This window comes from Peromyscus maniculatus, chromosome 1, assembly GCF_049852395.1.
Source record: "Peromyscus maniculatus bairdii isolate BWxNUB_F1_BW_parent chromosome 1, HU_Pman_BW_mat_3.1, whole genome shotgun sequence".
Lineage (NCBI taxonomy): Eukaryota > Metazoa > Chordata > Mammalia > Rodentia > Cricetidae > Peromyscus > Peromyscus maniculatus.
In genome coordinates this window covers 192812735-192834873 of record NC_134852.1, presented here as the reverse complement: position 1 = coordinate 192834873, position 22139 = coordinate 192812735, and the positions used below count along the sequence as shown (strand labels likewise).

At 42.2% G+C, this 22139-nt stretch overlaps 1 protein-coding gene across 2 annotated transcripts in view; it reads right to left on the bottom strand.

Annotated features, from left to right (window-relative positions):
- The window catches only part of Entpd1 (ectonucleoside triphosphate diphosphohydrolase 1), a 112640-nt gene extending 90504 nt beyond the window's left edge, over positions 1 to 22136 (bottom strand). The window contains exon 1 of one of the 2 annotated variants that reach the window (XM_042263448.2): positions 21847 to 22136. In XM_042263448.2, the coding sequence (XP_042119382.1) occupies positions 21847 to 21970 (124 nt within the window). In that variant the 5' untranslated portion in view covers positions 21971 to 22136. The remainder of the gene's footprint in view (positions 1 to 21846) is intronic. The other variant, XM_076563077.1, reaches the window with a different exon arrangement.
- Between the last annotated feature and the right edge of the window lie 3 nt (positions 22137 to 22139).

Here is a 22139-nt window from a genome sequence, read left to right as displayed (position 1 = left end):
CAGATTTGCCTGTCCTCGTATTTGTTAATATCTGACAGTCCTCTTGTGAAAAGATAGAATCCACCCACCCTTAACTGAACCCTTAGCATTTGGGAACCCAGGCAGGCACAGGTAATGATTAGAAAAAAAATTCTAATTAGACTATTAACATTAACCTAAGTATTGCAGAAGTTGATGCAAAATAATGGCTTGCTGTCTTCTGTGTAAAGTCTTGCCCTGATGAGCATCGTGAACATATTTATCCATTCAACACACATTCCTGAACACCGACCATGTACAGAGAGCTCTTCTGAGCAGGGAGATCCACTTCTGACCTCCGGTCTCCTTCATTTTCTCTGTCTTCCTCTACTGCCTTACTCCAGACATCCCGGATCTTGCTAATCACATCCGATAGGCTTTCAGTTTTGAGTGACTGTGATGATGCGATTCAGGGCCTCCAGACACCGTAGCATGACAGGCTTGTGAGTTCAGCGTTTCCTGCTAGTGTGACTATGTCGCATACTTACATGTCTCCCATTCCGTCACAAGGGTCCTCTTCTCTTCATCATTTCACCGAAGGCCCACCTTCTAACACTCCACACTGGACCTGGACCAGAAAGGAAGTGTGGCTCATAGGTCAAAATACGTCATCTAGACAATAATTCCAAATAAGATGTAGGAAGAAACAGTAAGATAGAGAAGAGAGTTAGAAACTAGGAGGGAATGAGTAACTGGGACTGGGGTCATGGTTGAGGAACAGAGATCTTCCCTGAGATGAACAAGGATCTGGGTTCCATTCCCAGCATCACAGAAGCAATAGATTAAAAAAATAATAATAATAAAATCCTTTTTTAAAAAAGCTGTTCTACAGTCATTGCTACTTGTAATGAAATTCAACTCCAAGTGTTAAGTGCAAAAGCAATTCTTTACAATGAGTTTAGGGTTATACACATCATCTAAACATTAAGAAAAAATTTAAAAATTAATAACCAAATAAATTTTCTCCTAAAAAAAAGCTGTCAAATTTTAAAATTAGTCTCCTAGGTGCCCCCTTGAGAGATCCTCACTTCGTTCTAGGTGGCACTTACTCAATTTGAAAAGACTTACATATGAGATCACCATTTAACATCTCACTCCTCTGCTAAATGAGCCCAGGATAGCTCAGTGTTCACCACTAAATACCCAGCCCTACAAAGATCCTGCACATCATAGGACAGCAGTAGGTATTGGCTAAAAGGAAGCACAGAAGTCCTTGATTCTGGTTCCTTCACATCTCAAGGCCCACTACTTTATCTTACCATTGTAAAGGGTGGCTTAGTTCAACTTCAAATAGACTCAGAGAGGATGTCTTTCATGTGGACCACCACTTTTGGTAAATACCTGGGATATGTAAACAAAGTCGTATACCCAGAATTGTTTTTAGTGCCCCAAACACCGAAGACATGGAATTACCTGAAATGACTATACTGGAGAGAGCTGAGAGAACTCAACTTCATAGTTTTGCATCTGTCAGTCATTTCTCTAGGAGCAAAAGTTGGAGATAAATTCCTAGGCACTTCTGACCCCTGTGTGCACAAGGAAAGAATGTTCTACCAACCTGAGGCCCATTTGCTCATGAAGTGATTTGGTAAAGGCCAAATCAGGCAAACAGAACCAGGAACCAACACTGGGTCACAGAAACAGTGGCCATCTGAGGAGATGTGGGTGTGACACAGGTTTGTGGTAGGTAGCCTTGTAATTAGTATAATGATGGAAAGCATTGCTATCTTTTTTGTGTGTGGAAGTTTGAAGAAGGAAAACCCCCACAAGCTTGAAGCTACTCTGGCCACACAGTGAGCCCTAAGCCAACCTGTCCTAAAAGCAACCACGAATCACCATATATATTTGCATACTAATTAATGACTTCTCAAAGGAGCTCACTACTCATGTAGATGCTGTCTGTTCTTTCTCCTCACTTTAAACTTCCCTTCGTTCCAGTCTTCTATGACTACCAGACCCGAAGTTCCACAGGGAAAGGCCAGTTTATTATTCCTGCTATATCCTCTAAAAGGCCCTAACCAGGAACTCTCAACACTGCATTTGGAAGTGCACATCCCTCTCAGTGGTCCCTCCAACATGCTTTTAATTCTTAAAAAGTATTTTTGCCACAGCAAGAGCAGAGACAATGAAGAGATCAGGCAGCCTGGGGCAGAGGAGCTCTGCGATACTGAGAAGGATGAGCTGTCTCCTAAGAGCTGTGCTACAGGCAAACCAAGCAACTCTGCCTCCCAGAAGAGCTCAACCAGGGCCGAGCAGCTCCCCACTAACGGCAGTCTCTAGCCCTGAGGAAAACCCACAGGCAACCCCTTAGTGCTTCTTCTGACGTCATGGTTACGACTGCATGACATTGCTGCCCTGACCCCTGTTGCTTCCAAGAATTTGATTAGCTCACAGTACCTCCATAGTTTTAGTATGTGAAGTGCACCTCTGTGGAACAAGCAGGTGCTCAGAGCTGTTAGCTTCATCTTCCTAACTAAAAGAATGCACAGTGGTACTACCTACATAAAGATTCCACTGCCCCTTTTTGCCCCAAGGCGGTGAATCGATCTCCAGTTAACAGCTCTGTGTCCATGAAGAACCTGAAGACCTACATTGCCCTGGAGACCCAAGGAGAGAAAGAAAGAAGTCCCCAGAATCCAACAGCTGGCCGTAAGGAGGCAGCTATGTCACGGTAGCTGTGGCTTCAGAGTTGAGGCAGGCTTCTCCACAGCCAATCTTGAGGCTTCGATTTGAGCATTGTGGTGGCAGTCTCGGGAGGCACTGGAAAAGCTGTGGGGAAATGATCTGGGGAGGAAGGCTAATACGGAAGCAGATTGCTGAGTGACACTGAAGTTCAGTCTTGATGAGGACCGCTGGAGAGGATGTAGAACCAGCTTACAGATGCTCCAAGCCAAAGGAAGAGAAGTGGAGGCTTTTATCTGCCAATTTACCTGCACCATCACTACATGGACCTTCTCTGGATTGTCTAGTGCCTGTGACCTGCCCTGTGCATGGGCTCAGCATGTTTTTGTATCTGGAAAGACTCCTTGGGAGGAAAATGCCAGATACAGTCAAAAGGAGTTACCATCATGCATAAGGAACAGAGAGGTTAGGTTCGTGGGAGAGGGAGCCTCAAGGTCAACTGTTCCTTCAGTTAAGAATGGTGACAGCCGGTGTGTGGAAGGAGCCGGAGAATGAATGCCAGAGCTCACTCTCTTCCTCACCCTGACTAGAACTCCTGTGATGCATTTCATCTGGCCGGCCAACCAGGACACGGAACAAGGTGGAAGAAGACAGTGAGCAGTGAACGCCCAGGGCCTCTACATTCAGACATTTCCATGTTTCAACATTTAAAACCTCAAACAGCCCTGTGTGGCTACAACAGACATTATGATTAGGTTTTAGCTAAAACCAGTGAAACTGGAAGGGAACTTGGAAGCATTACCTGGCAGTCTAAGCAATTGGAAGAGAAAGTCTAAATAGAAATTTGCATTCTAGCTCTGGCTTGGATCAGTTGTTAAAAATGCTAGTTAGGTAAATCCTTAGCAGTCAAGTCTGTTTTCTTACTCTTCTAATGGGGCCGGTCCTATTGACCTAAAGAAGCCATTGTGAGCCGGGTCGTGACACACACCTATAACTGAGACCAACAAACATGGCAAAACAGGAGGGGCGGGACAGCAACAACCGCAGCAGCAGCAGTTGTGAACATCGAGGGTGCAGTATCGGTATTCTCTTACCGGTTTAGAAGTCAGGAGCAAATCCAATTTCTTTGGTTTGTTTTTGTTTGGTTTGGTTTTTTGAGACAGGGTTTCTCTGTGTAGCCTTTCCTGGAACTCGCTTTGGTCTCTGGCCTCGAACTCACAGCGATCCACCTGCCTCTGCCTCCCGAGTGCTAGGATTAAAGGCGTGCGCCACCACCGCCCAGCCAAATCCAATTTTAAATGCATTCGAGGAACAAATAGGACAATTTTCCTCCATTGCTTCTTTCATTTAGGATGACATTCACACAAATATTTACCACCACAAAACTTTCTCAAAGGCAGGATTTACTGATAATTATTTTATTTCCACTAATCCTCCCTCCTCAATAAAAAAGAGTCCAGATTCTATTTATACTCCAGGAGAAAGTAAGGCTCAAGACAAAGCATGGCCAACTGCCCCACACAGAGCCTGCCTGCATTCCACCGCACACCGGGGTGGGGTGGGGTGGGGTGGGGTGGGGTGGGGTGGGGTGGGGGTGGGGTGGGGGTAGGAGGTGGGGGTGGGGTGGGGGTGGGGTGGGGGTGGGGTGGGGTGGGAGTGGGGTGGGGGTGGGGTGGGGTGGGAGTGGGGTGGGGGTAGGAGGTGGGGGTGGGGTGGGGGTAGGGGTGGGGGTAGGAGGTGGGGTGGGGTGGGGGTAGGGGTGGGGGTAGGAGGTGGGGTGGGGTGGGGGTAGGGGTGGGGGTAGGAGGTGGGGTGGGGTGGGGGTAGGAGGTGGGGTGGGGTGGGGGTGGGGTGGGGTGGGTGTAGGAGGTGGGGGTGGGGTGGGGGTGGGGTGGGGGTGGGGTGGGGGTAGGAGGTGGGGGTACGGCAACCTAAGCCTAATGGCGTGTCAGTTTCTAACAGATTCCCCCATTGTTTCTCTACCTGGTGGCTTGCTTCAGCCATGACAACATAAACCAGTTTCTAATAAAGCCATCGGTTGGTTTTTTTTTCTCATTGTTTCCTTCTATTTCTTGCAGGGTGTTTTGTTTTTTCAACCACTTCCTCATAGGCCTAAACACTGACAGGACAGTCCAGCAACATGTCTCCAGTCATGATCCTTTCTCCTTTCACTTCCCTTTCAATGGAGAAATGTACAGCAGTGATGGACATACCATTGGATGATAGTAAGAAATACTCAATGGAACATCACCGGTGTTTCAATAACCAAGGCCAGTGAATGAGCAAAATTACCACTGTTTCTCTGTGGCGATTTCAAGATCTCTGCCTTGTTATGGATGGAGAACTGGAGTACAGTAATCCTGAGTGGGCCTTAGCTCACAACCTGTGTGGAGTCCCTGGCTTGGCTGGCCTCCTAGTTTTCAGAAAGCAGCTTTGGGAAAGGGGGACTTCTTATAAATGTGCCACCTCTGGGTAAACAGGCGTCTACCATTCTTCTCCATCCAGAAGGTGGAGGGTTAATGCCATTACTAAATGCAAACTTTCCTAGAGCGAACACAAAGGTGCCTTCTCACTGCTGCCCCATTGTTTCAGGTCTGCCGCAGTGGGTGGGGAGCAGGAAGACTCAGAATGGAGGGAAGGAAGGGGGCTGCCCTTTTCAGTAACGCAAGTCCACTGGGCTTTGCTGAGACGCTGTTATCTCTGCCTCTGGCTGCGACACATTATCACACCATCTTGAGGAAGTGGACACTGCCCTCCTGAACTCTGAGGAGGAGCAAACAGATGCAGCAACTCCGGCCTGACTGCCCAGCAAAGCACAGACTCCCAGCGACAGTGCTGGGAACTGGTTATTAGAACCTCCAGGCAAGCCAGGTGTGGATAATCTTAGCATGTGAAAAGTGAAGGCAGGAGGGTCAGGAATTCCAGGTCATCATCAACTTCCTCCTGAGTTCCAGGCCAGCCTGGGCTACAGGAGACTCTGCCTGAAACAAACAAACAAACGAAAAAACAATAAAACACGGTTTAGGGAGACTGAGTCTGAAGCTAACTTGAGATTAGCCTGGGCTATACAGGAAACCCTATAAAATGTCTCTAGTGATGAGGAAGAGGAGAAGACAAGTCATTTTCCAGAGATCATTTTCAGGGCCCATAGTATGCTTCTCTGTAGACTGGGAAGAACAGTGCTACAATTAAAATATATGTTTATAAAGAGAGAAAAAGATTGAAAATCCAAGTAATATGAAATAAATATGGCACTTAGCCTTACAAGGCTATTAGTAGATTGCTCCAAATCACAAACCTAAAACTAAGATTAACTAACATGAAGATTTAATTTCTCCTGGGTTGAAGAGACTTAAATTTACACAGACTGTCTAGATGAATAGTCTGGTGTTTACGTAACTACCATCTTAAATGTGAAAGCTTCAGCCTGGTTATAGTTTTACCATCAGACCGCTAGAAACAACCACATAGGTAGGAGATATTATTTTAGCATCTTCTTGAGGATGTTGCTTAGAGAACCTCTATCAAAATAAAAATCTTCTGCCATTTGTCTATTTTTAGCCTTCGGTTTTTTTAAAGATGTATTTATGCATGCATATGAGTGATCTATTTGCATGTATGCCTGCGTGACAGAACAGGGTATCTATGTGCATGACAGAACAGGGCATCAGACAGAAGAGGGCATGAGATCCCATAAAAATGGTTGTGAGCCACCACATGGTTACTGGAAATTGAAGTCAGGACCCCTGGAAGAGCAGCTCTTACCTGCTAAGCCTTCTCTCCAGTCCCCTATATCTCACATTGTTAAAAGATTTTATTTTTAATTATGTTTCTACTGTGTATCTGTGTACATGTGCACACAAGTGCCAACGATGTCCAGAAGAGGGCATCAGACTCCCCCGTGGAGCCAGCATTGCAGGCGGCCATGAGTGGTCCAAAGTGGGAGGTATGAACCACACTCTAATCTTTGCAAGAACCCTTGAAATCATATTTTCATTTTTATGTATTTATTTTTTGAGGTAGAGTCTCGCCTGGAACTTGCTATACAGACCAAGCTGGCCTTGAACTAATAGAGATCTACCTGCATCTGCTAGAATTAGAGGTGTGTGCCACCATACCCCACAATATCTAACCTTTTTTAAACTGCAAAGGAATGCTTTTACTTCACAGTTGGTTGTGATTATCCATGAGAAAAGTTATGCCAACAGATACTGAGAGCGGGCGGCAGGGAGTTAGACATGAGGTAATCAAGGGAAATGCAGCTGTACCTCCTGATGATCAGATGCCTCTTGTGGCTAATCATCCTTGAAGCTGCAGGTGGATTCTTCCTGCTATATCAGCAGAGCCCTGGCAGACTGCCCTAATGGCCATGTGTGAACACTAATGAAGGTCTGCGTCCAAAAAGCGCCAGGATTCATTGTAATACTATTTGCACTGTGATTTTGAGCCTCTTTTGTGGACATTTCACAAGGATTACAAAGGGAAATACCTGAAAGGCAGATTCAATCTACCATAATTGAGGAAGGCATAAAAGGTCACCTCACTTCCACGAATATGCCACCCACCTCAAGAATACTTATAAAATCTTCTTTAAAATACATAATGCAGAACTGAATGAGCTGCTATCCCTTAGCCCTTCTGCAAGTCACTGTCCAGTCCCATCCCGTGTGTGTGTGTGTGTGTGTGTGTGTGTGTGTGTGTGTCTGAAGAACAGAATGGAAACCTTCACCTAGTAGTAATAATACTTGTAGGCTGAAGTAAGAAAATGCATGTACTTGAAGGAATTATAAATATTTATATTAATGTGGATTATAAGCATTGACTTTGCCAATAAACAGGAGATAGGCGTTAGAGCAATCATACTCTCCCACATTTTAAGTTCTGACACTGGCAACTCATAAAAGTGATGGATGGGTGAGGATTCTTGCCATGAATAAAATGGGTAATGATTAAAATAAATCTTTATGATGTTAAAAAGAATGATTGCATGTAAATTATCTGCAGGGGATTCTTACACAACTTCCAAACACAAAAAAGGGCCTGGGGGTCATTTCCAGGCTAAATTTGCCCACTCTCTCGGTGGGGAGGAAATCTTCCTGAACGCAAACATGACGGAAGCCCTGTGCTCGGGTGGTCATCTGGGTTTGTTAAGATAAAACCTCTCAATTAAATGACTCTCTCCTTTTCTTTCCCTCAAATAAACAGGAAAACTCCACATACCCGAGCTATGCTAGATTCTGAAGGTCAAGAAACCCTGGGGATGGTAAATGTGAGCCCACTTCCAAATGTTAGCGCTCCATGTCTTAGCAAATAAGCCTCACAACCTGATGCGACTGCTCAGGTGCATCACCAGATAGAACAAACAGGGTCTTTACCGATTTCTGAACCTGTGCTGGAGCCTAACTTACTGCAGAAACGCTGCTACTGAACTTCACTGTCTTGGGGCTCAGGAGAGCGCAGCAGTTCAGCAGTTCAGAGCACACATACTTGAAAAGAAGCTGAGTTTGGCTCCCTACACCCAGGCTCACAGTTGCCTGGAACTCCAGCTCCAGGGGATCCAACACCCACTCTTGCCTCCACAGCGGGTGCACATGCTTTTGGACAAACCCACACACACTCACATAATTAGGCAAAATAACATCTAAAAAAAGGAAAAAAAAGAAAGAAGTGCGGGGGTGGAGTGAGGTGTGGGTACATGATGCAGGTGGGGCAGACTCCACGTTCTGGAAAGCTCTAGATCAGAAGCTATAGAGTGCAGCTAGAAGTGAGCCAGTACCTGGATGGTTTGTGCCTACAGAGAAACAATGCCACTTCAACTTGGAGGAAGCTCAAGGCCTGAATTTACAAGTGAGGAATCGAGCAAGAACCGTCTGCTTCTAAAGGGTTCTTCCATGGGATGACACCGATAATTTTGAACACAGAGACCTAACAGCTGATGAACTCTAAGAGAGTTAAATTCCAAGAAAGAGTCAGGTGGTGGTAGTCCATGCCTATAATCCCAGTACTCAGGAGGCAGAGGCAGGTGGATTTCTTGGGGAGCATCAGGATAAAGGAGGACCAGAGCCAAAAATACAAGAGAGCAAAATGGTCTTTATCTTTCCTCTTGAGCTTTTTAAATTTTGTTTGAAGAACAAAAAACAGCATTTGTGTTTTGTCATGCCTTAAATGTATGTAAAGAACATATTTAAAGTATATTAATTAATATTAATTAATTAATATTAACTATTAATAATTAATTAACAAATTATTTAATATTTATACATTGTATTTAATATATCAATGTTTTATTATTAATTATATAATCATCACATTAATTGATTATATATCAATATATTTTAATATTAATAATTAAAGAATAAAATTAATAACTAAAAATTATCAAGAGAGAAGATAAAGGTTCCTACTATCAAATACATTTCCAGACACTGAGAATCAGACAAAGTCAGAAGGTAAGTTGGAAAGCATTTCTTTCTGAAAATCTGCCAGAACTCTGGGTAAAGACAATGGGAACTGTGACCTGCTTTCCTGGATGTCTTCTGCTTCCTCTTCCACCTCCAACACACAAGCTTGGCAAAAATGAAGCTCTGCCAGTATGGGCCGGCCATGGAGACCAGCAGCTTTCCTCCCAGACAAGTCTGATTCACATCCCAAACGGGAGGAGGAAGCTAGACTTGTCAGACAGAGTGGCACAGCATAGTCCCTGGGCGTGAAAGAGGGAGACTCACAGCTCTGTAGTTCCAGTGGGGTCTAGAGGTAGACAGACCATCCAGAAAGTTGCTGGGGTTCTCTGCATGGACAAAAGGTCTTCCTATCTCTCCCAGCAAAAGTGAGAGCCAGACCCGAGAGCTGAGAACAAGCCCTAACACACACTAATTTATAGACAGAGAGTGAAATGGACTCAGAGAACATTTCCCCCTAAAACATTGGCTGATGTCTTTGTTTTCTGTTGCTATAACACAATACATGAGACAGGATGATTTATAAAGAAATGATATTTATTTTTGCTCATGGCTGTGGAAGCAGAGAAATTCTCCAGCAGGTAGCCACAACAGCTGAGGCTTTGTGCTACATCATTTTTCACAGAATGGGAGTGCTTCGAGAGCGGCAATTCTGCCATGTGAAAGGGAAGAGGGGTCAAAGAGGTTCAGGACATTTTATAACAGTATGCTAATATGAAAAACTAATCCAGCCCTGACAACAAAGCCAGTTCTGAGAAGAAAAAAAAAAAGACATTAATGCCTCTTAGGACAGAACCTCCTAACACCATTCTCTACATTGGCAACCAAAGTTCAAACTGAGTTTTTACATGGACAAGCTACATCCAAATATAGCACCCTCCATTAAAGTACAGTAAACACTTGGCAATTTATAGGGTACCAGACCAAAACATAAGAATAAAGCTTGAGCAAAGACACACTGGCTACACACCATGAAGACAGAATTCAGAGTTTAATGAGTCTAGAGTTTAATCTCAGGCAAGTTGCTAGGGAAAAAAATAATTTTTTTTTTTTTTTTTTTTTTTTTTGGTTTTTCGAGACAGGGTTTCTCTTGTGTAGCTTTGCGCCTCTCCTGGAACTCACTTGGTAGACCAGGCTGGCCTCGAACTCACAGAGATCCGCCTGCCTCTGCCTCCCGAGTGCTGGGATTAAAGGCGTGCGCCACCACCGCCCGGCGGAAAAAAATAATTTTTAAAAAATAGCCTGAAAAATCTAAGAAAATCAAGCATCGATGAACCACAGATTTACAAGACTGAAAAGAGGGACTTGAGAGATGGTGTAAGAGTGTGTACGGCTCTTGTGAGTTTGGTTCCCAGCACTCACAGCAGGTGGCGTGCAATTACCTGTAACTCCAGTTACAGGAGATCAGATGCCCTCTTCTGGCCTCTTCACACACACACACACACACACACACACACACACAAAATAGTTACTGTAAAGTTCAGGGAGAAATCAGAAGAGAATAAAAATAATCACTAAATAAACATTTTAAAAACTGTTAAGATTTATTTATTTTATGTTATGCACATGAGTGCTCTCCCGGCATATTTGTCTGTTCACCATATGCTTGCCTGGTGTCTGTGGGGGTCAGAAAATGGTGCTGGATCCCTTGGAACTGGAGTTATAAATGGTTGTGAGCCAATACATGGGTTCTGGAAATCAAATTCAGGTCCTCTGAAAGAACAAGTGTTCTTAAAGGCTGGTAGATCTCTCTAGTCTGTGTCGAAGCCTTTGGCTTAAATGATCTAGTACACAATTCTATGCTGACACAGATATAAAAGCTGAGCCTGCAGATGGAGGGTTCCTAAAGGAATGACTGCAGGGAGATTGGAGACACCTGACATCACCTTTCTACCTTCTCCCTTTCGGGAATCAGCCTGAAAATATGTTGAGAAAATATTGTTTTGCTTTGTTTCAAAATTAGTTATGTTGTTGTGATTCTTTTTTATAGGCTAAAATAAGGACATAAGACAACACTTTCTCTCCTTTACATCATTTTTTTCTAAAACAAAAATTTAATTTCAAATTAATGATTCTTGTATTCTCTTTCCCATCATCCTTTGGCAAGCATCGGGCCCAAGGCTTACTAAACATAAGATGGCACACGAAATGTCACATTCTTAGAAAGTGTAAGAAAGTGGACCTAAAAATACTCCATCTTGTCTTTTGTTTTCACTTAATGTTTTAGCATGTTTTAATTGTACAGAATATTAGGTTTCACTGTAATGTTTATTTACATACATAGCACATACGTTGATCGTATTTACCCCATCCAACACCCTTTCTTTCCCACCTTCCCCCTTCCTCTTAGAGCCCCTTCCCAAATCTTGATTACACGTATGAGGGAAAGCACACCATTTGTCTTTCTGAAACTGGCTTATTTTGCTTAATGTGATGATTTCTAGTAATGTCTATTTTCCTGCAAGTGGCATCACTTTATTCTTCTTCACAGATGAATATAATTCCATCACATACATGGGCCACATTTTCCTTATTCACTCACCCACCGACAAGCACCTAAGCTAATACTATGTCAGGCTATAGTGAGTAGTGCTGCCATTTATTGGGCTTGTAGGTGTCTCTATTGCATACTGACTTGAATTTCTTCCAGGAAACACACAGGAATGATATATGGCATATTGTGGGTCATATGGTAATTCTATTAAAGTACTCTAGAATCTGGAGGCTAACCTTTTCTTTAAACAAACAAAACTGAAGCTGGTTGTCCAGTGCCAAATGATTAGCCCTGAAAACAGACACACGAGTAACATTACATGGACTCAGTAGGTTATATTTGGGAATATATATGCATATACAAATATGTATGCAGTAACAACTGAGGAAAAGGCCATGAATTTGAAGGAGAATGGGGAGGAGTAAATGGGAGGGTTTGGAGGGATGAAAGGGAAGGGAGAAATGTAATTAAAATACAATCTCAAAAATAAACAAAAAAAAAACCCTGTTTTTGTTGTTGTGTTACAGCTTTGTAAAAGTTATATATCTCAAAAAAAGAAATAAAGGGGCTGGAGAGATGGCTCAGAGGTTAAGAGCACTGGCTGCTCTTCCAGAGGAAGAATTCAATTCCCAGCACCCACATGGTGGCTCACAACCCTCTGTAATGAGATCTGGTGCCCTCTTATGGTATGTAGGCATATGTGCAGGCAGAACACTGTATACATAATAAATAAATAAATCCTAAAAAAAAATAATAATAAAAGAGAGAGAAATAAAGTCAGGCATGGTGGCATATACCTTTGATCCTGGGATCAAATTTAGGAGGCAGAGACAGGCAGAGCTCTGTGAGTTTAGGGCCAGGCTGGTCCGCATAGTGGGTTCTAGAACAGCCAAGGCTATGTAATGAGATCCTGTCTCAAAATGTTAAAATAAATAAACAAGCAAATAAATAAATAAAATTTTAAAAAGGAAATAATTTTTGAAATGCCTTCTAGAAAAATAAATATAAATTATATATAATCCTGGCTGGACATAAAGTAACAGAGAGGTAACTAAACAAACGTAAGTACTGTGCAAGGGTTAAGAGATTATAAACTTAGTTCCAAGATGGGGTCTCTTTGGTATAATATCATAAGTGAAGGTGTTTTAAACTACTCGTTCTATGTTTTCAATATAATCTTAAACTCAGTAAACAAGGCAGCCAGCCTCTTTCCCACAGGACTGTAACTGCACATGGTGTGATAGGTAACTTCACAGAGGCCACTCACCTCTAAGAGGAAACATGGCTGGTTACGCTACAAACCGAGCTCTGGAAGAAAATACTTTGTTTTGTTTTGTTTCAGAGTTAGTTATAACTATATAATCCTGCTTTATAGGCTAAAATAAGGCTATAGAGGTCTCTCTCTTCTTTAACATAACTAATTTCAGTTTTGTTAACCTAAAACAAAAATTTAACTACAAATTAAGACAATTTAATATAAAGTAATAAGATGCATGTCATTAAGGTTGATAAATTTTTATAATTTTTATTTGGGAATCATTAATTGGAATAAGGAAAAAGCTGGTAAACTAAGTTTTCTAAGTTTAAACTTTAAAGAAAACTTATTTCATCTCTGGGATAATCTCATTATTACACAATGAAAATGAAATATAGACATACTAAATTTTTATCTACAAAAAAATTGGATTTATTCCCTAAAACCAAATGAGCCGTGACTGTTTAAACTGATGCATAGATACGCTGTATAGATAGATGGTAGATTTCCCTTCTTTCTGCTCCTGGGTCAGGGTGAAGCTAAGACCTTAGCACCCTTGGCCCACACTCTGCTCTGGCTGCACTATGCATCTAATCTGCAGGGATTCAAAGCCATCCCAAAGCTCCTTTGTCTGTGTGGCCTCGAAGACGTCCCCTGACTGAGTGAAGTTTCGGGAATTTAACGGAGGTGAGAGTGGAGTTACACCAAGCCCCGCACCCCCACAATGGCATTCCGTCAGTGCCTACAAGCCAAGCAGCATCTCTCCCCACACGTACACTTCGCACATTCAGTTTTATGATCTGTAATGGAGATGTTTGAAAGGACTTCACAGGGGCATCACCTCCTTCCTCAAGTATCACTGCGGGGAGGGAGAAGAGAGGACTTTCCACAGTTTCTTCCTGGCAATGGAGCTTAGAGCCTGGGAAGAGCCCTGGACAGGAAAACCTGCAATGGATGGGAACACCCCAACAACACTAACCACTCCCAAAATGCTTCACAGTCTCAAGATAATCCACCTTGATTTACTCCCAAAATTCTTTAGATTTCTAGTTTAAATAAATCTTTATAAATAAAGATGATTAAAAATATAAAGATTATCTGTATAAATAGTTTAAATAAATTTAAAGTAAATTAGTCTTTAAGAGTCTTTTTTAAGATGTATTTTATTTTATGTGCACATGTGTGTACTTGAATGTATGTCTGTGTGCTGTGTGTGTAGCTGCCAACAGAAGCCAGAAGAGGGGATCAGACCCCCTGGAGCTTGTGGGCTGCCCAGTGTGGGTGCTAGAAACTGAGCCCAGGTCCTCTGCAACAGCAACATGTGCTCTTAACCACTGAGCCATCTCTACAACCCCCAAGGTTTTTAAAAAATTATTTAAATATCTGGTGTCTTGTAAATACTGTCAAACAATAACCCAAACTGGTGAGTTAATACTATAAAAGCAAAATATAAGCTTTTCCACTTAAAATTTATGACCATCCTCTTTTCTTTCTTTTTTCTTTTCTTTTCTTTCTTTCTTTCTTTCTTTCTTTCTTTTCTTTTTTTTTTTTTTTTTTTTTTTTTTTTTTTTTTTTTTTTTTTTTTTTTTTTTTTTTTTGTGCCTGTCCTGGATCTTGTTCTGTAGACCAGGCTGGCCTCGAACTCACAGAGATCTGCCTGGCTCTGCCTTCCTGAGTGCTGGGATTAAAGGTATGTACCACCGCTGCCCAGTAACCATCCTATTTTTCTAGTAATTCTTGATTGTATATGTTGAAAATAAATATGGTTTTATGTTCTCTGAAATTCCTAAGTGACTTTTGGAATTTGGTTATATGTGGGAGTTAAAAGGTTCATATTTAACTAAGGCTTTTTAAAACTCATGATTCACTCCTAAATTCAGCTTTTTAAATAAAAGTAAACTAATACATATAGTCATCATATAACTCCTACGTCATATTACCATATGTATTTTCAAAATACAAAACATATACATTTTCCTAAAGCCTTATAAAATCAAAAGGCCTGAGATGCTATAGAAATAACCTCACTGAGCCAGGTGTATGCATTTAGTCCCACTACCCGGGAGGCAGAGGCAGGTGGATCTCTGTGAGTTTGAGGCCAGCCTGGTCTACAAAGTGAGTTCCAAAACAGCCAGGAGACACAGAGAAACCTTGTCTCAAAACAAAACAAACAAAAATTATAGCTAGTCCATATTCCCAGATGTGTGTCTTCCCAACCTTCACACCATGACCCAGCCAGGCTCCTGGGTGAGGTCATCCAAGACCATCCAGTCCTGCCAAGACAGCCCAGCTCAGCAGGCTGGGACCAATAAATCAAGAATGGTTTATCGTTTGACTCAACTCACTTCCATGTGACTTGTACATCAGAAGCAAACCCAACTCACCATGTTCATATGAAACCCCAACACTGTGATGTACTGGACACTGGAAACTAGAAGTACAACTTCTAACAGAAACTGATCAGAGTTCCCTTTCTTGATTTAAAAACATATAAGAAAAAAAAAAGCTATAAAAAAATTCCAATACCCCAGACTTGGAAAGATTGGAGCTTATCTAGCTCTATGTAATGGCAGAAACAATGAAGGCCAGAGACAGCATCAGGTAGAGTTTAGTATGTGTGGTCTTAGTGCTGATAAACAGTTATTTTAACTGAACTGCAAGAATATATAAAGTGGCTGATGGCTGGGTCACTGAAAGGCGAGAACTTGAAGCAAGGCATAGTACACACACCTGTATTCCCAGAGTACAGGAGAACTGAAGTTCAAGGTCATCCTAGGCTATTTAATGAGACTGTCTCAAAAGAAAGAGAGGAGAAGGAGGGCAGGCAGGCTGACTTCTACTAGAGTTACCCAACTTTTTAATCTCCAGGTAACATATAAACACCATGCATTTGATACTTAGATAAATGCTTGTCAGCTGCTTTATTATTGTTGTTGTTGTTGTTGTTTTATTTGTTTTTATTATTATTATATTTATTATTACTATTAATATTATTTTGGCTTTTGAGACAAGGTCTCTCTGTGTTGCTAAGCGAATCCATGAGAATCTGTTAAAGGGTTATCAATGGATTTATTAAGATATAAAATAGGCAGAAATACACTCACGGATATAGAACAAGTAAACAACCGTCATCATTGTCCTCAAGAGAGAATGAGTGTGTGCCCCCTCCTCAGTCTTAAGCAGTCACATACCCAGAAAAAAACACGCCTCTATCGGGTCAGATACCCCAAGGTCATTGGCAGAGCGAATTCCCACAACACTATGTATGTCCTGGATCTTGCTATGTAGACCAGGCTGGCCTCAAGCTCACAGAAATTCTCCTGCCTCTGCCTCCAGAGTGCTGGGATTAAAGGTGTGTGCCACCACTGCTGTGAGCCACCTTTAAATAACTTAGATGATCATTGTAATCATGTCTATTATAAATTAGTGATAGTTAAGACTGCACCACGGGGAGGATCAGGAGGAAGGAGATTTGGTTAGGAAAGGACCATGGGAAGAGATGGAGCTCTGTGCCTTTTCTGTCGTGGCAAAAACATGAGGGCACACATTTGTTAACACTACCAAAACTACCAAAACCACAGGGTCATGCAGGAATCTGAGGCAAACGATGACCAGTTCAGAATACACCACTGCGCTATCTACTCACAACTCTCCTTAGACAATCCGTGTCCTGGCCCCAACAACAGGACAGTTCTGCCTTGTTTGGGGTTTCTTTTACATGAAGAGGGAGACTGGGGAGAGGACTCGGGGGTTTAAAGCTCTTTGTTCTTGCAGAGGACCTGCTTCCATTCCCGGCATCCACATAGTGGCTCACAACCATCTGTAACTCCAGCTCCAGGGGCTCGTGAGTCCTCTTCTGACATCCATGAGCACATACATACATACATGCAGGCACAACATATAAATATAACATCATACATATAAAATAAACATATCTGAACAAATTTTTAGTGAAATCATATAAAATTATTCATTTTCTTTGCAATAAACTGTTTTATCATATGACTACACTATACTATGACATATACATTTGTTGTTGTGTGATCACTGGTGTGATATAAACAGTGATATGCTACAAATATTCTCATATAAGTCTTTTGGTCACAACAATTTACCCTACCAGTAACAAATGTGAAGCTACCATGACAGCTTATGCCTATAATCTTAGCACTCAGGAGTCTGACACAGGAGGATCACTTCGAGTTCAAGGTTAACCTGGTCTACAAAGCAAGATCCTGTCGCAAAAAGGGGGTGGGTAGAGAAAAGAGGAAAACCTAGTGATTCTACATCCTCACTGAAACCTTCTATTAGCTGGTTTTTCTATTTTTTGCTCCTCAGAGGGTTATGGTATTTCATTGTTGTCTTTATTCTGATTCTCTTGATCACTAATGTTTCTGCTCTTTTGTTTCTTAGTCACTTGGATTGTGTTAGACAGCTTTACCAGCACTGTCAAAAAATGCCTGACACAGCAGCTTCCAAGAAGGAAAGGTTTATGTAGGAGGTTTTCTCCCTGTCATTTGGTCCCACAGCCTTTGTGCCTGTGTGAGGCAGAACGTGAGGGAGGGAGGAGCACAGGGCAAGAGGAAGGTACTCACCTCATGGCAGCCAGGAAACTTCCTCCTGCCACCCCCTACTTCTGGAAGATTCTATCACCTCACAACAGCACCATAGGCTGGTCCTCTGAGACCTCAGATCCAAATTATAGTAGATGCACTCTTTCATAAAGAGCTTGGTCAGGTCTTTATTTCCTATGGATTCTTCATATAGTTTAGGTAAAAATCCTTATTTTACACACACACACACACACACACACACACACACACACACACACACACACACACACACACACTTATAAAACATATATGATCACTGAGAGCCTCTTTTCATGGTTTTGCTTTTTGATTAAAAAGAAATCTTTTTATTCTGAAGCCAAAGCGGTACCAAAATTTAAAGCAAAACTTACAGGGTAAGACTTAACAAAACTACCAAGGAGCATCAAAGGAAGTGAAAGCGGACACGGGAGCAGGGCAACTATGAGTGACTGAACACAGGAAGGATGAAGAGAGGGAGGACAGAGTTGGGGGGGTGTGCTCTGAAGATACTAGGAAAGAGGAGCTGCTGTTCCTTCAATCTCTCACCAGCACCTAGGTAAAGGAATAATCAATGAGGTGGGATTTCAAATTCCACCCTGTGCTTAAGCATCATCCTCTCCTTCCTCAGCCACCTTTTCATCATCTTTGATCAACTCCAGCTGCTCACACACTCCCCACTTTTGTTATTATCATTGTCAGCCACAGGCCACCTGCTCAACAGGGTCATCCGCATCTGCCTCAGACTCCATCTTCACATTACTTTCATGGTTCTGCATAGAGAGGCTGCTCTGCCCTTCTCTGGCCCTCTTCCTCCTCATCTCTACTGCGGTGAGATGGGAAATGGTACATCCTGTCACAGCAATTCTGTTGGAAGGCACAGTCCAAGTCAAGTAAGGAATCCTCCATGTCTGCTGCAGATCACTTCACACCTGCTCTTCCTTGATGCACTTTTAGCACTGCAGTCAGATTAAGATCTAAACCCCCGGCCAGCAATCCTTCTGCCATTCTCTCTGGCTACAGCAGTCCCGGCATTTCTCTCATGAACATACTTGACCAAGGCAGAGCCCCCTATGTACAGAGCAACCCACAATTTTGTCATACTTTGAAGAGACCGCCTCCACATCAGACTTCTTAAGCACATCGTGCTGAGATTGCCAATGAATACTCGGGACTTCATGGGTCAAGGGTCTGTCTTGGTGGTAGCATTGCCACCATCTCCTTTGATGATAAGGTTTCTCCTACTGAGGTTCTACAGACGCCAAAGCTACAGCAGTGGACAGCCCGCAGCTGTCTGCTCCCCATCTCTTCCCCCAAATTCTCTTTTCTTGTTTTTCAATTTCAAGGTATGTTCATGTCTGCATGTGAGTCTGTGCATCCAACAGCCTTTTCTGTGATGTTTAGATTTATAATAGAGAATTCATTCCCAATTGTGACAGTTGAACAAAAATTTGTCTAAATTCTTCTTACTTTCTGTTTGCTGGAACCTGTAACATAAAAATCTCAATTCTTGCCAGGCAGTGGTGGCTCATGCCTTTAATCTCAGTACTTGGGAGACAGAGGTAGGCAGATCTCTGAGTTTGAGGCCAGCCTGGGTCTACAGAGTGAGTTTCGGGACAGCCAGGACTGTTACACAGAGAAACCTTGACTTGAAAAAACAAACAAACAAACAAACAAAAAAACTCAATACTTTGGGGATCTAATATTGAAATCTAAAAGATTTAAAATCTAAAAGATAATTTTGAGGAGAATGAAATTTGTTCCCATGTGCCATGCAGATGCCAGTTTTAAGACAGAGCCAAGTCTTTGGATGGGTTAATATGACATCACCTTAGAAGTAGAGATTTCCAAGTTAGATCATATGATTCCAGCAAGCTGTCTGTGTTTGAGAGGAAAAGTGTTCAATATGTGGTTGAAAACATAGCAGATTGGATCAAGATGGAAGACTGGGAACAAATTCTAACTCTCCTCTTGACTCCTTCCTAGATCTCTACAAATTACAGAAAAATAAGATGGAGAAGGGGCATAAAACTATAAAAATAAGAAGGGGCATAAACTCCTGCCCCTTCCCCAGTGCTAGGGACAGAGTGCAAGGCCTATAACATGGTAGACAAGCACTCTGCCACTGAGCTGAACCCAGTCCTTACGTGCTGAAATCTGAAGATAAGAAAAAGCAACTCAGATGTTGCTGAAGAGCACTTCCTTATCAGTTAACCCTGAGATTACTTCACCCAGCCAAGTTTGCAAATAATCATTGAGGAATAACTTGAGAGTGGAAATGCAAATTCTAAAATTTGAGATCTAAAAGATTTTATGATCAGATATAAAGCAGAGTTTAGAAAGATAGGCACAATCTGAAATAAAATAATCTCTCAAGAACCCAATTGCAGGAGTTCAACAAAACAATCATCAATATACATTTTAAATGTTCATATATGTGCATAGCTAGCGTGACTCGGCAAGAGGATATTATCAGCAAACAAAACAAATAAAAACCTCTTACCTACAGAAATTATATTCTAGTAAATACATATAATTTGGTCTTTGGAAAACAATGGAATGTGGGCTGGAGAGATGGTTCAGTGCGGAAGAATGCTTTCTGCTCTTCCAGGGTACTGGCATTCAGTTCCCATCATCCACACCAGGAGGCTCACAACCTCCTGTAACTCTAGCTCCAGAGGAATCTTACTCACTCTTTTGTCCTTCACAGGCACCAAACACGAGGCACTTATACATAAAGAAAAAATAAATCTAAAAATAAAAAAGCTATGGAAATTGCTAATACAACCAATAAGTGTATTAAGGCCAAACACCACATAAATATATTTATTTACTTCCTAGTTCACCACCCAGTCACATAACAATGTTTGAGAATATTTAGAGCATAAGTATATATTTAGCTACAAATTTCAAGACATTATAAAAATTAAGATCTTCTTGGAACATATGAGCAATTTCAAGTGTCCCAAATCTTATCTGCCCAGGAAATTCACTGGAAAAGAGAGGTATCAGAAGTCAATTTTAAGGACATGGACTAGAGTTTAGTCAGGTAACTTACTTTATTTCTCCAAACAAACTATTAAAATAATCCAGATGTTGGAATTGTGACTACAGGGAGACAACATCTGGCAGGTGTGTTGATCTTATACAATCTAACTGCTCAGTTCAATAGCTATTAGCCACCTGAGGTTGTTTAACTTGTAATTAATTACAATTTTAAATATTTAGCAGCCCAAGCAGACTAGGTGCCTATCACACGTGGAGTAACCTAACCATCCATGCCTGTGCCGACCAGATTAGTGCAAGTACAGAATGCCTGTACTATTTGGACGGTCAGAAGGGGCAGTCCACTGCATTCTAGAGAGTGTTACAAAATCTTGTATTTAAAACGGTGAAAAAGGCAATAAGCTTGCTCCTCAGCTCCTTGGCTGAGTTCCGTTTCTGTATCTTACCTTCTCCTCAGAATATGTTTCTAAATTTTTACTTTCTCCAGCTCCTCAATGCTTCCCTGCCCTGTTTTCTTGTACTGAAACTCTCCTCTCACTACCCTTCCCAGCAACAAATGTACAGATCACTTTTACAGATAGGATGCACTTACTATTTTTTTTTTCCAGTAATAAAATTGAAGTTGGTAGAGTGTTTGCTGGGTATGCATGAAGCCAAAGCCTTGAGTTTGACCTCCGGGATGTTGTGGTGATCTGCATGACTCTAATGCCAGCAACCCGGAGGATCAGAAATTCAGGGTCATCCTTGGCCACATCTTGAGTTTGAAGGTCAGCCTGGGCTACATGAAACTATATTCAAAAAAAGGGGCGGGGGTGAGGAGAAAAAAAGGAACTCATGGAGTTGAATAAGCACTAGTTTTAGTGTCCTTTCTGAAAATACCATAGTATTAGAGTGGAGATATTTAAAGGCTACCAAGTGAGTTCCAGAAAAGGCGCAAAACTACACAGAGAAACCCTATCTCGGAAAAAAAAATTTTTTTTTCTTTTAGATTTTAAGCATATGACTGTTTTGCCTGCATGTGTCTCTGTACTGTGGGTGTGTGATGTCTACTGAGGTCAGAAGATGGCATAGGCAATGGATGCCCTGGAACTGGAGTTACGAATGGTTGTAAGACACACTCTGGGTGCTGGGAAGCAAACTCCAGTCCTCTGAATGAACAAATGTTCTTAGCAGCTGAGCCATCTCTCCAGTCCCTATCATGGGGGACTTTATACGTTTGTCTTTGTTTTAGGGAACAGAGTCTCATTCTGTAGCTCAGGTTGGCCTAAAACTCGTGATCTTACTTGAGTCATGGGAGTAACGAGTATGATCCGGGACTCAGTTTCCTGGCGTGTTTAAGGGATGTGACTTCCAATGTGTTTTTCTTTTTGAGATCATGACCCTTCCACAGAAAGGGCTTCTTACCTTGAGAAAACGGATTGAAAGAGCTGTGTAATTCCAGTTCCTGCCTCTGGGTCTTCCATTTAACCGAGACCTCACTTGACTCCTCCAGGTCCGCATAGGGCATCAACATGACGCCAGCCGCCATCTAGCGGCGGGAAGGAGCAAAGGCGCCTCCCCCGGGCTGGTTCCCAGTGGTTGCCAGGTGACGGGAGCCACGCGCCGCCAAGGAGGAGGGCGCCCTACGAAGGATACGCAGGATCGCAATAACACGGCCTTCCATTGGCTGAAGAGCACTCAACAACCGCCTGAGCCAA